The 16,526-nt window shown below is 40.8% G+C and overlaps 1 protein-coding gene across 1 annotated transcript in view; it reads left to right on the top strand.

The window, feature by feature from the left end:
* The window catches only part of slc4a1a (solute carrier family 4 member 1a (Diego blood group)), a 41,206-nt gene that overhangs the window by 14,085 nt on the left and 10,595 nt on the right, over positions 1-16,526 (top strand). Inside the window, exons 7-19 of the mRNA XM_061981315.1 lie at positions 457-554; positions 627-673; positions 747-912; positions 3,668-3,803; positions 3,882-3,951; positions 4,013-4,055; positions 6,470-6,654; positions 6,734-6,941; positions 10,655-10,858; positions 10,924-11,072; positions 11,146-11,340; positions 11,445-11,681; positions 11,767-11,856. Of these exons, the coding sequence (XP_061837299.1) occupies positions 457-554; positions 627-673; positions 747-912; positions 3,668-3,803; positions 3,882-3,951; positions 4,013-4,055; positions 6,470-6,654; positions 6,734-6,941; positions 10,655-10,858; positions 10,924-11,072; positions 11,146-11,340; positions 11,445-11,681; positions 11,767-11,856 (1,828 nt within the window). The remainder of the gene's footprint in view (positions 1-456; positions 555-626; positions 674-746; positions 913-3,667; positions 3,804-3,881; positions 3,952-4,012; positions 4,056-6,469; positions 6,655-6,733; positions 6,942-10,654; positions 10,859-10,923; positions 11,073-11,145; positions 11,341-11,444; positions 11,682-11,766; positions 11,857-16,526) is intronic.

Genomic DNA, 16,526 nt, shown 5'->3' with positions numbered 1-16,526 from the left:
CAACTCATATGGAAACAGGGTTTGTACACTCATACACGTTTAACATTTGTACCAATGATCTACTATATGCAAACACTTTTATTTCTATTAATATTTATGTACCACATTTAGTTTTTGTTGTTAACATTGATCATAATGTACTGGTGTTTATTCTACAGCAGAGGTATCCAAACGTTGGCCCGCCGACGTCTTAAAATTGGCCCGCGAGACGTCATGAAATTTATAAGGACTCTTACCGGCAGGGAGATTGCATTAAAACAACTTAAACTAAAAGTTTTTGTGGTCAATGACCTTTAATTATGTCTTGAATGAAACTATGCACAGCATTACTTTTATGACCCAATGTAAACAACCTGCCCTAGTCATGGTGCGAAAAAAATACAAAGAACACAAAATGTCAATTGACATGATCACTATAAAATATAAAATATAATTAAGATCTGTCAACCCCAATAGGACTCCAGCAGACCTCCGTGATGTCGAGATCGGGAGGAAACGTGACGATAACGATGAAGCACCTGTACGTACGTACAACATCCCCAAAGATTCCGAGGGTAAGTTAGTGCTCACCCGCGCCCTCTAGTGGCCTCTTGCACAGGCGCTAACGTTACACCTGCGTCTTTCAGCCTTCCTCAACCTCAACACCAATGCCACCACCAGAGGAGACGCTCAGGTCAGTTCTCGACCGTCTTTAGCCCCCAACTCCGTGCTCACCTGTGTCCCACTAATGGCCGACGTGACGGCAGGCGTACGTGGAGCTCAACGAGCTGCAGGGTAACACCTGGCAGGAGACGGGCCGCTGGGTGGGCTACGAGGAGAATTTCAACCCCGCCACAGGGAAGTGGAGTCCTTCTCACGTGCCCTACCTCACGTTCAAGAGTCTCATCCAGCTACGCAAGACCATGAGCACAGGTGACTTGGGAGGGTCTTCAGGAAGAAAACATTTTTACTTTTCGGGAGGGGTAAGTCGCAGTAATGAGACCACTACGCTGCATTGTAATCACTTTCTATTTTATATGAGGAGATCCTGTCGCATGTTCAAAGTAGAGATGGCTGATAAAGGCTTTAAAATGTAATATTGGAAATGATCGGTATCGGTTTAAAAAATTAAAATGTATGACTTTTTAAAACGCCGCTGTACAGAGTGATACACGGACTTAGGGAGAAGTACAGAGCATTTGCGTCTCCCAGTCATACTTGCCAACCCTCCCGATTTTCCCGGGAGACTCCCAAATTTCAGTGCCCCTCCCGAAAATTTCCCGGGGCAACCATTCTCCTGAATTTCTCACGATTTCCACCCAGACAACAATGTTGGGGGCGTGCCTTTACGGCACTGCCTTTGCGTGCCGGCCCAATCACATAATATCTACGGCTTTTCACACACACAAGTGAGTGCAAGGCATACTTGGTCAACAGCCATACAGGTCACACTGAGGGTGGGTGTATAAACAAGTTTAACACTGTTACAAATATGCGCCACACTGTGAACCCACACCAAACAAGAATGACAAACCCATTTTGGGAGAACATCCGCACCGTAACACAACATAAACACAACAGAAGAAATACCCAGAACCCCTTGCAGCACTAACTCTTCCGGGACGCTACAATATACACCCCCCGCTACTTCTACCCCCCCCAACCCCGCCCACCTCAACCTCCTCATGCTCTCTCAGGGAGAGCATGTCCCAAATTCCAAGCTGCTGTTTTGAGGCATGTTAAAAAAAATAATGCACTTTGTGACTTCAATAATAAATATGGCAGTTCCATGTTGGCATTTTTTTCCATAACTTGAGTTGATTTATTTTGGAAAACCTTGTTACATTGTTTAATGCATCCAGCGGGGCATCACAACAAAATTAGGCATAATAATGTGTTAATTCCACGACTGTATATATCGGTATCCGTTGATATCGGTATCGGTAATTAAGAGTTGGACAATATCGGAATATCGGATATCGGCAAAAAAGCCATTATCGGACATCTCGAGTTTAAAGATACCATTTTATCTAAATCCAAGCCATTTTTACCAATGTGCAATTTTAAATCAGTCCCAGATCTGCCACAATTAGGGATAGGTATGGAGTTCTGTATTTTTATAGGCACCGACCAAAGTCCGCCACTACTACCGGGTATCGATTCACGAAAAATCAAACGGTGCCATATTTCAATACTTTTCTTGCACGTGACATTACGTCCAAACGAAACAATCCTTTAAGCAGCACTCGGGACAGATTCATCCAAACTCCCTCCAAGTAAAGTTGCAATTTTCAACAACAAACAAAGCAATTATGCTTTGTCGAAAAGGCTCAAACGCAAAGGTAGACTCTACTCTTCCGAAATGCGCTAGCTTATGCTAATTTACATTGGATTTGCCACACACAGACTACGATTAGCATTAGCGATTTTACATGGCGATTTCAACACCTCCAAATTTGTTAATGAAAACTACAACTTATATGAATGTTACAATCAAACAGGTTGTGTATAATAAGCACAATACTTACAGTATAAACACTTTGCAGGGATCAACATAAAACATTCAGCTCCATGGAAAAGAAATACTTCCTAGCTAGACAACATACCATAAATAGCCGACAAAGTGTTGCCATCTAATGTTTTGGAAATATAACTGCATTGCAAATGAGACTCAAGCGGTATAATAAAACGAGATATACAACTGGAGAGCACAGTTGTCATAATCATCTCATTTTTAAATGTTACATTAAAAAATGTAATGTTTTTACTGGAGATGTAATAAAATGCTTTAAAATGTAATTTCGGAAATTATCGGTATCGGTTTCAAAAAGTAAAATGTATGACTTTTTAAAACGCCGCTGTACGGAGTGGTACACGGACGTAGGGAGAAGTACAGAGCGCCAATAAACCTTAAAGGCTCTGCCTTTGCGTGCCGGCCCAATCACATAATATCTACGGCTTTTCACACACACAAGTGAATGCAAGGCATAATTGGTCACACTGAGGGTGGCCGTATAAACAACTTTAACACTGTTACAAATATGCGCCACACTGTGAACCCACACCAAATAAGAATGACAAACACATTTCGGGAGAACATCCGCACCGTAACACAACATAAACACAACAGAACAAATACCCAGAACCCCTTGCAGCACTAACTCTTCCGGGACGCTACAATATACACCGCCCGCTACCCCCTACCTTTACTTTGTGACTTCAATAATAAATATGGCAGTGCCATGTTGGCATTTTTTTCCATAACTTGAGTTGATTTATTTTGGAAAACCTTGTTACATCGTTTAATGCATCCAGCGGGGCATCACAACAAAATTAGGCATAATAATGTGTTAATTCCACGACTGTATATATTGGTATCGGTTGATATCGGAATCGGTAACTAAGAGTTGGACAATATCGGAATATCAGATATCGGCAAAAAAGCCATTATCGGACATCTCTAGTTATTACTAAACAATTAACACTTATTAACACACAGAAAATTACTAAAAATGTGCACTGTTGAGTTTCGGTATCGATTCCCACGTACCGGGAATTTGTAAAATATCGGTTTAGAAGTGAATGGCACACATTCCTAGCCACAAAAGTGTATTAGAAGCGTGCTAGCTTTTTTCAGTCCCAGTTGCGTAGCGAAGCCTGTAACACGACAGCGTCTGCCTGTTCTCAGGTGCCGTCATCTTCGACCTGAACGCCAGCAGTCTGTCTGCCGTGGCCGAGAAAGTGGCCGACGAGCTCCTCAGCAAGAACGAGATCCGATCCAGCGATCGGGACGCTGTGCTCAGAGCTCTCCTCATGAGACGCAGGTTAGCTCAACCCCCATCGTCCCTCTCGGTTTGACTTTCTCCACAAGACGATGAACTTCTCCGCACTTGTCCTTCCAGCCAAATCGAGGGGCCGGTGGTCACCCCTTCAGGAGACATCCAGATGCAGACTTTTTCAGTTCCTCAGAAGGTACGAGACATGTTGCTGATCTTCCTCACTTAATACTGAGACTCAAGTATTGCTTTTGCAGAGAGACACCTCTGACAACATGGAGGCGTCCATCGTGCTCTCAGGTACTGTTTTTGAAATGTTTCCTATTCAATAAAGAAATGACCAGGTAAAACAAACGTTCTTTTAAGTATTTATACGAGATGTCAAATAACATCAGGTTACAGAGAAGAAAGTTTTTACGCTTCTGACAGAAGAAGGAAGATAGCGCAGAAGAGATCGCCAGAGAAAAAATCTGATTTTTTATATTGCTTTGGGAAGGAGAGAAGGCAAATGGGGCACGATGGGGTAGAAGTGGGTAAAATACAGACTATCTGACTGGGAACAGGAATGTTTGGGTTAAACATGATAAAGGCAGTAATACAGCATCAATCACAAAAGAAACCCATTGGGAGAGTAATTTTATTAAAAGACAAATACAATATAAATTTGTTTTTTTGTCCTATACTCTTGGGAGTTGGGGGTTAGGACAGAGGTGTCCAAACTTTTTCCACCAAGGGCCGGCCGCATAATGAAAAAGTCCAAGTATGCGAGGGCCATTTTGATTTTCTTTTTAAACTGCTTAATACAGACATTTATAGAAGGACAACACTTTGTGTCCGCATTGTGTTATAGGTGACAAAGTAAGTTATCAATAATTAGTATCAAAATGTCATCTTCTTCACATTACATTACATCTTTTTGCTTTTTGCCTACATTTTTACCGTTGTTTTTTTCCAACAATGTGTTGTGGGCATACTTGCCAACCCTCCCGGATTTTCCGGGAGACTCCCGAAATTCAGCGCCTCTCCCGAAAACCTCCCGAAATTCAGGCACACAATATAAACAGCGTATCTGCCCAATGACGTTATAACTGTAGAATGATGGAGGGCGAGTTCTTGGTTTCTTATGTGGGTTTATTGTTAGGCAGTTTCATTAACGTCCTCCCAGCGCGGCAACAACACACAACAACAGCAGTCACGTTTTTGTCTACTGTAAAGCAGTTTGTCTGCCCGTAAACAGCAATGTTGTGACACTCTTAAACAGGACAATACTGCCATCTAGTGCATTTGATGGAAGCACTTTTTGCGTGCCACACAGCAATGCATCATCAGCATGGTTAGAAAAATAGTGACAAATAGAACAAGGATGGACAATTCAACCCTTAACTCAACAATGAGTAGATTAGTGTTGTGTGTGTATATGTGTAAATAAATGAACACTGAAATTCAAGTATTTCTTTTATTTTTTATATATATATATATATATATATATATATATATATATATATATATGAAATACTTGACTTAGTATTTCTTATATATATATATATATATATATATATGAAATACTTGACTCGGTGAATCCTAGCTGTAAATATACTCCCCCACGCCCCCAACCACGCCCCCTCCCCGCCCCCCACCCCCCACCTCCCGAAATTGAAGGTCTCAAGATTGTCAAGTATGGTTGTGGGCCTTTTAATGTAAAAATATAATAATGATAATAATAATATTATGATTGTGTAACTGCACAAACATTCTGCTTTACGAAAATATTAATGTTCAGTTATACTTTTAACATCGTTTATTAGTGAAGTTGGTGTCCTTTTTCAAATTCATAAATTCATTAGTTAATAGTATTGTTTTGTTTGTTTAATTTACTTTTGAACTGACTAAATCGTTTATATTTTAATTTTTATTCTATTTTGATGTCAAGAGCTTCTAATATTTCAGATCATGGGTGTCCAAACGTTTTGTAAAAAAAAAATATATATATATATATTTATACAGTGTTTTTAAAGAGAACATTTTGTGTCAGCTTTGTTATCGTTAACAAAGTATGTTATTATTAATTATTAACTATCAATCAGCTTTTTCTCATTACGTTTTGGCTTTTTGCTCTTTTTTTTTCTTACATTTTTACTGTTTTTCCCAACAATATGCTGTGGGCCAACAAAACTCGAGCCGTGGGCCGCTAATGGCCCCCGGGCTGCACTTTAGACACCCCTAGGTCAGGTGTAAAACGAACCAAGCAGAGCTATCTCCGCAGGGCTTCGGGAATTCAGCAGAGGGGCAATAACAGTTATCTTTAGATCAAAAATACAGGCTTAGGCAGTGAAAGCGAAGCAGTACGACACAAGGCACATACGAAGAACTTAGACCAATGATTCTCAGTGGTGCACAGGCTCCATCTAGTGGTACGCCAAATAATCACTTAATTAAATATTCAAACAAAGTGTTACTGTTCAGACTCTGTGTAATGCTACAATGGCCAAAAATATTAAATATAAGTGTTAAATAAAACTTCTGCCCTGTTTTTATTGAATATTTAGGCCTACTATGCTACTGTATTTTAATGCTGATTGTGAAAAAAGATTAGACTAAAATTGTTAGACAAGAGATTACTAAAACATACGTTTTGTCACAGCAGCACTACCAGAGCAAACATTAGAATTGAACTGTTTAGACTTTGAGGCTAAATAAAAGAATGTTCCTGAAAGGTGTCCTGGATCTCCTGGAGAAGCCGGTGGTGGCTTTCGTCCGACTGAGAGACTCTGTGGTTATGGAGTCCACCCTGGAGTGTCCCGTTCCCGTCCGCTTCGTTTTTGTCCTGTTGGGTCCCAGCCAGAGCGGAGTGGACTACAGCGAGAGCGGGCGCGCCATGGGGGCTCTCATGGCCGACTGGGTGAGGGATGGAGCAGGACAACCCTGATGGTTCTGTCCCGGTTCAGACGAGGTCAAGTTGTCCACGTCTTCTCTGGCAGGTGTTCTGCTTGGAGGCGTTCCTGGCCGAGAACGACAAAGACCTGACCAACGCCATCGCGGACTTCATGGACTGCAGCATTGTCATCCCCCCCACTGAGATCCAGGACCAGGGAATGCTTGAGCCCATCATCAAGTTCCAGAAAGGGATGCTGCAGGAGAGGCTCCGCCCCAACGACACCCGTCTCGCCTTTGGGGACAGGATCAAAGGTAACCGTTTAAAGTGTTTGTATCCAGAGGTGGGTAGTAACACGCTACCGTTACTTAGTTACATTTATTAAGTAACTTGTCAGAGTAGGCCTAATGCAACATGCTTTTGATTTTTGCTGGAGTACTTTTATTTATTAAAAAAAAAAAAAAGTTTTTTGTCCTGTCCAGCTTCTCAGGCAAATCATATAGTTGATGTAAATGCCCGTATTGGCTGTACACCTTTACTTTACAAAAGAGAAGTGTGGGATACTTATCTTGTTGCCTTATTTGTATTTGACTTTATTTTTGTATTTTTTTTTTCATTTTATTTTTATTGACATCCAGCATCAGACATTCCTATCCATTACATCATATTCACATAAATCATATATCTATTGTCTGCCCTAAATGTCAAAATATTTTTGTTTATATCCCATCCATACCACCCCCCCAAGAAAGAAAGAAACAACAACAAAAACAAAGTAATATCTACAAATACATTGATTAAATAAACAAAAACAACAACAACAAAAAAGGTGTATTTGACTTTATTAAATGGATTTATGTTATTATTTGGTGCAGCCAAGCCGGAGCAGGAGGGGATAGAAAGAGAAAAAAAGGAAGACGGGGGGAAATTGTGGGAACAAGATTGGGATAAGACAGAGAGACGACAACAACAACAACAACAGCAGCAGCAAACACAAGAATAACAACAACAACAACAATAGAACAACATCAGCAAATAGGATATGTACAAATATGATGGTAAAAGTGATAGCAAAGAAGCAGTTAGTGAAATAAATAATAATACAGAAATGACAATAAACATTATTACACTACAAATGGAGCAATAAAAATACCAATAGAAATATCACTATTGATGATGAATAATAACAATAATTACCTCTGTTATCAACAATACAATTGTTCAAATGCAACAATGCATATACGTAAGGAGAACTTCAAATACAAAAGAAAGCAGATAAATGGAGGTGAAGAAAGAGAATCAGACTATATTAACCTTGCAGATTGTTAAGGTAACAATAGGTTAAGCTTTGTCAGTGTGCCATGTGTTACCCAGTTTACCCTAGGGCAACAACGTTAATATACAGGTAAAAGCCAGTAAATTAGAATATTTTGAAAAACTTGATTTATTTCAGTAATTGCATTCAAAAGGTGTAACTTGTACATTATATTTATTCATTGCACACAGACTGATGCATTCAAATGTTTATTTCATTTAATTTTGATGATTTGAAGTGGCAACAAATGAAAATCCAAAATTCCGTGTGTCACAAAATTAGAATATTACTTAAGGCTAATACAAAAAAGGGATTTTTGGAAATGTTGGCCAACTGAAAAGTATGAAAATGAAAAATATGAGCATGTACAATACTCAATACTTGGTAGGAGCTCCTTTTGCCTCAATTACTGCGTTAATGCGGCGTGGCATGGAGTCGATGAGTTTCTGGCACTGCTCAGGTGTTATGAGAGCCCAGGTTGCTCTGATAGTGGCCTTCAACTCTTCTGCGTTTTTGGGTCTGGCATTCTGCATCTTCCTTTTCACAATACCCCACAGATTTTCTATGGGGCTAAGGTCAGGGGAGTTGGCGGGCCAATTTAGAACAGAAATACCATGGTCCGTAAACCAGGCACGGGTAGATTTTGCGCTGTGTGCAGGCACCAAGTCCTGTTGGAACTTGAAAGCAGATGACATGGCACCCCAAACCATCACTGATGGTGGAAACTTTACACTAGACTTCAGGCAACGTGGATCCTGTGCCTCTCCTGTCTTCCTCCAGACTCTGGGACCTCGATTTCCAAAGGAAATGCAAAATTTGCATGGTTGGGTGATGGTTTGGGGTGCCATGTCATCTGCTGGTGTCGGTCCACTCTGTTTCCTGAGATCCAGGGTCAACGCAGCCGTCTACCAGCAAGTTTTAGAGCACTTCATGCTTCTTGCTGCTGACCTGCTCTATGGAGATGGAGATTTCAAGTTCCAACAGGACTTGGCGCCTGCACACAGCGCAAAATCTACCCGTGCCTGGTTTACGGACCATGGTATTTCTGTTCTAAATTGGCCCGCCAACTCCCCTGACCTTAGCCCCATAGAAAATCTGTGGGGTATTGTGAAAAGGAAGATGCAGAATGCCAGACCCAAAAACGCAGAAGAGTTGAAGGCCACTATCAGAGCAACCTGGGCTCTCATAACACCTGAGCAGTGCCAGAAACTCATCGACTCCATGCCACGCCGCATTAACGCAGTAATTGAGGCAAAAGGAGCTCCAACCAAGTATTGAGTATTGTACATGCTCATATTTTTCATTTTCATACTTTTCAGTTGGCCAACATTTCTAAAAATCCCTTTTTTGTATTAGCCTTAAGTAATATTCTAATTTTGTGACACACGGAATTTTGGATTTTCATTTGTTGCCACTTCAAATCATCAAAATTAAATGAAATAAACATTTGAATGCATCAGTCTGTGTGCAATGAATAAATATAATGCACAAGTTACACCTTTTGAATGCAATTACTGAAATAAATCAAGTTTTTCAAAATATTCTAATTTACTGGCTTTTACCTGTATGTTTGATGAAACATGATTATATGCATGAGTGTATATGTATGTATATATACTTGTATATGTACAGTATGTGTATATGTATGTTTGTACAGTGAATGTATATGTACAGTATGTGTATATGTATGTTTGTACAAGGAATGTGCGTGTGGATGTACGAACTTTGAGTGCGTAGCTATGTACTGTATTTGTGTATGTATGTGGGAGCGTAGGTACCTGTGTGTGTGTGTTTATATATGAATAACTGTGTGAATGTGAGTATATATGTGTATTTGTATGTACAATAAATTTGCTGTTGCTGTGTGCACTATTTTTCTCACACTTGGATCGCATTTTTGTGGCCTGTAACATGCACAAAAAGTCACTCATTTTTGTAAGCGCGTCTGGTCTTGCGAAAATGTTTATATTTTGGGGTACCGAACACGAAATTTCAAAATCTCTAGCGCCACCTTTTAAAATGAGAAAAAAAATAACCCTTCCTACTATAGTTTCACGTATTGTCATGAAAATGGCTGGAGACATCTATCATGACAGGACGCACGTAAATGTCTCAAAAACCCATACTTGAATTCAAACGGGTTTTTGGCGGCCATTTATAGGCCAAAAACAGGGGTCGTACTTTAACAAACTCCTCCTAGGGACTTTGACCGAATAAGTTGAGGTTAAAATGAAAGATTTTAAACAGATGGGAAATGATAAATTGCGAAGGAGTTTTGCCTACGCTATAGGATGTTGGACGTGGTATGGCGCCAAACTTTGATCCGATGGTTTGCCACAAAACTTTCAACATTTATAATCTGGGTCTACAAATTCAGATCTTAGTCAGAATTGGTACAAATGCAATGATGCCATAAAGTGCAAAAAATGTATTCTTAAAATTCTCTAATTATGAATCGATTTGGAATCAGAATAAATAAAAATGACGATTTGGATGTGAATTTATTTTTGGACCACACCTACTGTACTTTACTAAGTGTTACTTTTTTGACTGAATACTTTCTTGCTCAAATAATCATTTGGATAACTACATTTTACTTGCACTTAATACATATTACGGTACTCTAAAGTTGCAGTACTACTTTACCCACCTCTGTTCGTATCGTCTTCAAACTTTGATGTCTTTACCGTGACCACGCGTCCACGTGTCCAGCCGAGAAAGCTGCGGAGCCTCCAAGAGAAGACCCCCTGGCTCGTACCGGAGTCCCCTTCGGTGGGATGGTGAAAGACATCAAGCGCCGTTACCGCCACTACATCAGCGACTACACCGACGGCCTGAATACTCAGGTCCTGGCGGCCGTCATCTTCATCTACTTCGCCGCCCTGTCGCCCGCCATCACCTTCGGAGGACTTTTAGGTAGGTGTAAAAGTATCCCATGTGTGATGTATTGGAGTTTCATTGCCATGTTGTGTTGGTCGTAGCTGACAAAACAGAGAAGATGATGGGCGTGTCAGAGTTGATGATCTCCACCAGCATCCAGGGCATCATCTTCTGCATCATCGCCGCCCAGCCCGTTCTCGTCCTCGGCTTCTCCGGACCGCTGCTGCTCTTCGAGGAGGCCTTCTTCGTCGTAAGGGTCGACTCTCCTGTGATTGTCGCTCGCTCGTGTCGCTGACATGCGTTCTTTGTCCGTTCCGTGCTAGTTCTGCAAGTCCCAGGAAATCGAGTACATCGTGGGCCGGATCTGGGTGGGTATTTGGCTGGTGGTGATCGTGGTCATCATCGTGGCCGTGGAAGGGAGCTTCCTGGTCCGCTTCATCTCCCGCTTCACCCAGGAAATCTTCTCCATCCTCATCTCTCTCATCTTCATCTATGAGACCTTCAATAAGCTCTTTAAGGTTCCCTTCGCCTCATTTCTCCGCCCTCCTGTCCTTCCATGCTGTGCTTCTCATCCCTTGGGCTGACGCAACCCTAACCCCTTGCCCTGGCCTCTTTTCTACAGATCTTTAAGGCCCACCCCTTGATTCTCAACTACAAAACTCTCAACACCTCCAACCCCTTCGACCATGTGGTCACCAATAACACCGTCAACAACACCAGCAATGCGACAATCGCCGGGGAGTCGCAGCGGCCGGCCTATCCCAACACCGCCCTGCTGTCCATGTGCCTCATGCTGGGCTGCTTCTTCATTGCCTATTTCCTGCGACAGTTCAAGAATGGCACTTACCTGCCCGGCCCGGTAAGAAGCCGCCTGAGATCACACAGGACCACCGTTCAAGAGTCCTGTCTCCCCCGCTAAGTCTTGTCGGGTATTTTCTTCACAGCTGCGACGCATGATTGGAGATTTTGGCGTCCCCATTGCTATTTTTATCATGATAGCTGTGGACATCAGCATTGAGGACACTTTCACTCAGGTGAGTGATGACTAGGTGTGTAAACTTACTCAGTGGCCTAGTGGTTAGAGTGTCCGCCCTGAGATCGGTAGGTTGTGGGTTCAAACCCCGGCCGAGTCATACCAAACACTATAAAAATGGGACCCATTACCTCCCTGCTTGGCACTCAGTATCAAGGGTTGGAATTGGGGGTTAAATCACCAAAAATGATTCCCGGGCGTGGCCACCGCTGCTGCCCACTGCTCCCCTCACCTCCCAGGGGGTGATCAAGGGTGATGGGTTAAATGCAGAGAATAATTTCTCCACACCTAGTGTGTGTGTGACAATCATTGGTACTTTCACTTTTTTAACTTTAAACAAAAAAGATTTTCAAAATACTTACGATTCTTATTTCAAACAATTCTTAACCTATTAAAAAAAATATAAAATGCAGATCATATTGTTCATGTACAAACCCCGTTTCCATATGAGTTGGGAAATTGTGTTAGATGTAAATATAAACTGAATACAATGATTTGCAAATCATTTTCAACCCATATTCAGTTGAATATGCTACAAAGACAACATATTTGATGTTCAAACTAATAAAACCATTTTTTTTTGCAAATAATCATTAACTTTAGAATTTGATGCCAGCAACACGTGACAAAGAAGTTGGGAAAGGTGGCAATAAATACTGATAAAGTTGAGGAATGCTCATCAAACACTTATTTGGAACATCCCACAGGTGTGCAGGCTAATTGGGAACAGGTGGGTGCCATGATTGGGTATAAAAACAGCTTCCCAAAAAATGCTCAGTCATTCACAAGAAAGGATGGGGCGAGGTACACCCCTTTGTCCACAACTGCGTGAGAAAATAGTCAAACAGTTTAAGAACAACGTTTCTCAAAGTGCAATTGCAAAAAATGTAGGGATTTCAACATCTATGGTCCATAATATCATCAAAAGGTTCAGAGAATCTGGAGAAATCACTCCACGTAAGCGGCATGGCCGGAAACCAACATTGAATGACCGTGATCTTCGATCCCTCAGACGGCACTGTATCAAAAACCGACATCAATCTCTAAAGGATATCACCACATGGGCTCAGGAACACTTCAGAAAACCACTGTCACTAAATACAGTTTGTCGCTACATCTGTAAGTGCAAGTTAAAGCTCTACTATGCAAAGCGAAAGCCATTTATCAACAACATCCAGAAACACCGCCGGCTTCTCTGGGCCCAAGATGATCTAAGATGGACTCATGCAAAGTGGAAAAGTGTTCTGTGGTCTGACGAGTCCACATTTCAAATTGTTTTTGGAAATATTCGACATCGTGTCATCCAGACCAAAGGGGAAGCGAACCATCCAGACTGTTATCGACGCAAAGTTCAAAAGCCAGCATCTGTGATGGTATGGGGGTGCATTAGTGCCCAAGGCATGGGTAACTTACACATCTGTGAAGGCACCATTAATGCTGAAAGGTACATACAGGTTTTGGAACAACATATGCTGCCATCTAAGCGCCGTCTTTTTCATGGACGCCCCTGCTTATTTCAGCAAGACAATGCCAAGCCACATTCAGCACGTGTTATAACAGCGTGGCTTCTTAAAAATAGAGTGCGGGTACTTTCCTGGCCCGCCTGCAGTCCATACCTGTCTCCCATCCAAAATGTGTGGCGCATTATGAAGCGTAAAATACGACAGCGGAGACCCCGGACTGTTGAACGACTGAAGCTCTACATAAAACAAGAATGGGAAAGAATTCCACTTTCAAAGCTTCAACAATTAGTTTCCTCAGTTCCCAATCGTTTGTTGAGTTTTGTTAAAAGAAAAGGTGATGTAACACAGTGGTGAACATGCCCTTTCCCAACTACTTTGGCACGTGTTGCAGCCATGAAATTCTAAGTTAATTATTATTTACAAAAAAATAAATAAAGTTTATGAGTTTGAACATCAAATATCTTGTCTTTGTAGTGCATTCAATTGAATATGGGTTGAAAAGGATTTGCAAATCATTGTATTCCGTTTCTATTTACATCTAACACCATTTCCCAACTCATATGGAAACGGGGTTTGTAGATGCCCACATCTGCTGTACGGGTTTACTTTAAAAAACAGACATTTTGGATATATCTCATGTTGCCTTATTTGTATTTGTATTTATTGCGTGTATTTCGTCACGTGACTTCTTCCAGAAAGTGAAAAACTGGCGGTGGTCAACCAAGCTAAGATGGCTGTTGTGCAGCAAGCAGCGCGCAAACTGAGTACACAAGGGGCTTAGATCTTCCTGCAAAAAATGAGATGCCAGCAAAAAATCTCACTATGCAATGGAATAGATCCCTATACTTCATCAAAAAAAGATTTGTCGAGTGATATCAAATATTATACATCGGTCGCGTTCCCAGACATATCGAACTATCGTGCTCCAGACATTATTCAACAAGACAAAACGGATGAAAACTTGGAAAGCATGGAGGTCTACAACTTTTTTTTGTGTGGCTGGGTTAAGGAAATTGTTATCAAGACTCTCTCGGGTAAATATGCAACATTTTTGCCGGAGTAAGGACACATTTCATGATTTAACTTCGCGTCTACTGCCATGTTTGTTGCTGTTGCACGCGCCGTTTACAAGTACACATTTTCTGTATCAAAATATAAGTATAAATGTCAATGTTGTGTATGTGCTGAAAGCTTCATTTATGATTGTTGCCTTTGATCAAAAACTTAACTCTTTTAGGTTTTGCTCACATTTGCTTTCTTTTATTTAGACTCGCCGAGTTGGGGCTTTTCGAAACACGTGTCTTAAAAAATACAAAAAATATCAATATAATACTTAAATGGGAAATAATAAACGTTAATATATCAAAGAAAACCTTTAACAAAGTGATCACTGCAAACTTGTGCGTTCTTCGACTCTGCTCCCTTGGACTGGAGTGCGTGCTACTTCTGTCATGTTTTTTTTTCATAAAATCTTAAACTCTTCCGCACTTCTTGATTTCCTCTCGAGAAACTCTAAAACCATTTTTTATCATTTTCGTGATTTGAATGGTTCGTACAGCCATAACCACACAAGCATGGGGCATTTATTTTGTCGAGAATGGCAAAATGGCGCCTGGTACCCATTGAGAACAGACACCGCTTGACCACCACGCATATTTAATGAGCCGGACATGGCGTCATGTAAAGCCAAGCAATTAAATGTTTGGGTAGAATTTTGTTAACCAAAACCAGTTTTCTTTTAAGTAACATTGAAATTGATCAGAGCTGTTTCTCTATTTTATGGAGGAATGTAGGTAATCATAGAAATGGCACCTAATGTTATTAAAAAGTATTGACTTTGAATCAAGAATCGGTTCTAAATCGAATCTTTATTTCCAAGAATGGAATGGAATCGAATCATGTGGTGCCCAAAGACTCAGCCCTAATGATGACATTGTATTATGTACAATGACGTGTGGCGCCCCCTATGGATTGTTGTCAGAATGTTAATGTGTCACAGATGCCAGCTAGTGTGGCTGTGCAATAGTACGTTATGTAAATCTTACTTCCTGATGCCTTAAAGAGGTATTGCACTTTTTTGGGAATTTAGATTTTCATTCACAATTCCTACTTATGCATCCTTATTTGTAATATTCTGGTCGTACCACACGGCTAACAATGTAGCTACAGTAATGTGAGTCATCTGTTCCACCCATAAAGCCCTCTAATAAACCCGGATATCCTAATTTTTGCATTTACAAACCTTAAAAAAGCACATGTTCCAAATAGAACTCACTATAATGCATTAGCACAGTAAAATTTAGACATCTGGCATGTTTGGTTCAAGAGTTATCCTTTGTCGTGACCTGAATATTACCCAGTATTAGCAATATTGTTATTATGAGAGCTAACACTGAGGAACTACTTTTAGTGGCACAGTGATCACAGAGCGGAAACCAGCGTATGCTGCTGTATTAACATATTGCTGTTGCTTTGCCTCTGAGTTGGTCAAATTTATTTTTTGATTATAAATCATGCGTTTTTGGGTTTCTGGGTGTTGTTGATAAATGGCTTTCGCTTTGCATAATAGAGTTTTAACTTACAGATGTAGCGACAGATCGTCGTTAATGGTTTTCTGAAGTGTTCCTGAGCCCATGTGGTGATATCCTTTACACACAATGTTGTTTTTTTGCTTTTTGATGCAGTACCGCCTGAGGGATCAAAGGTCACAGGCATTGCCGCTTACGTGCAGTGATTTCTCCAGATTCTCTGAACCTTTTGATGATATTACGGACCGTAGATGGTGAAATCCCTAAATTCCTTGCATTAGCTTGTTGAGAAATGTTGTTCTTAAACTGTTGGACAATTTGCTCACGCATTTGTTCACAAAGTGGTGACCCTCGCCCCATCATTATTTGTCAATGACTGAGCATTTCATGGAAGCTGCTTTTATACCCAATCATGGCACTCACCCGTTCCCAATTAGCCTGTTCACCTGTGGGATGTTCCAAATAAGTGTTTGATGAGTATTCCTCAACTTTGTCAGTCTTTTTTGCCACTTGTGCCAGCTTTTTTGAAACATGTCGCAGGCATCAAATTACAAATTAGCTAATATTTGCAAAAAATAACAAGGTTTACCAGTTTGAACGTTAAGTATCTTGTCTTTGGGGTCTATTCAATTCAATATAGGTTGAAAAGGATTTGCAAATCATTGTATTCTGTTTTTATT

Source organism: Nerophis lumbriciformis, linkage group LG24 (assembly GCF_033978685.3).
Source record: "Nerophis lumbriciformis linkage group LG24, RoL_Nlum_v2.1, whole genome shotgun sequence".
Taxonomy (NCBI): Eukaryota; Metazoa; Chordata; class Actinopteri; order Syngnathiformes; family Syngnathidae; genus Nerophis; species Nerophis lumbriciformis.
This window is presented reverse-complemented; position numbering and strand designations above follow the sequence as displayed.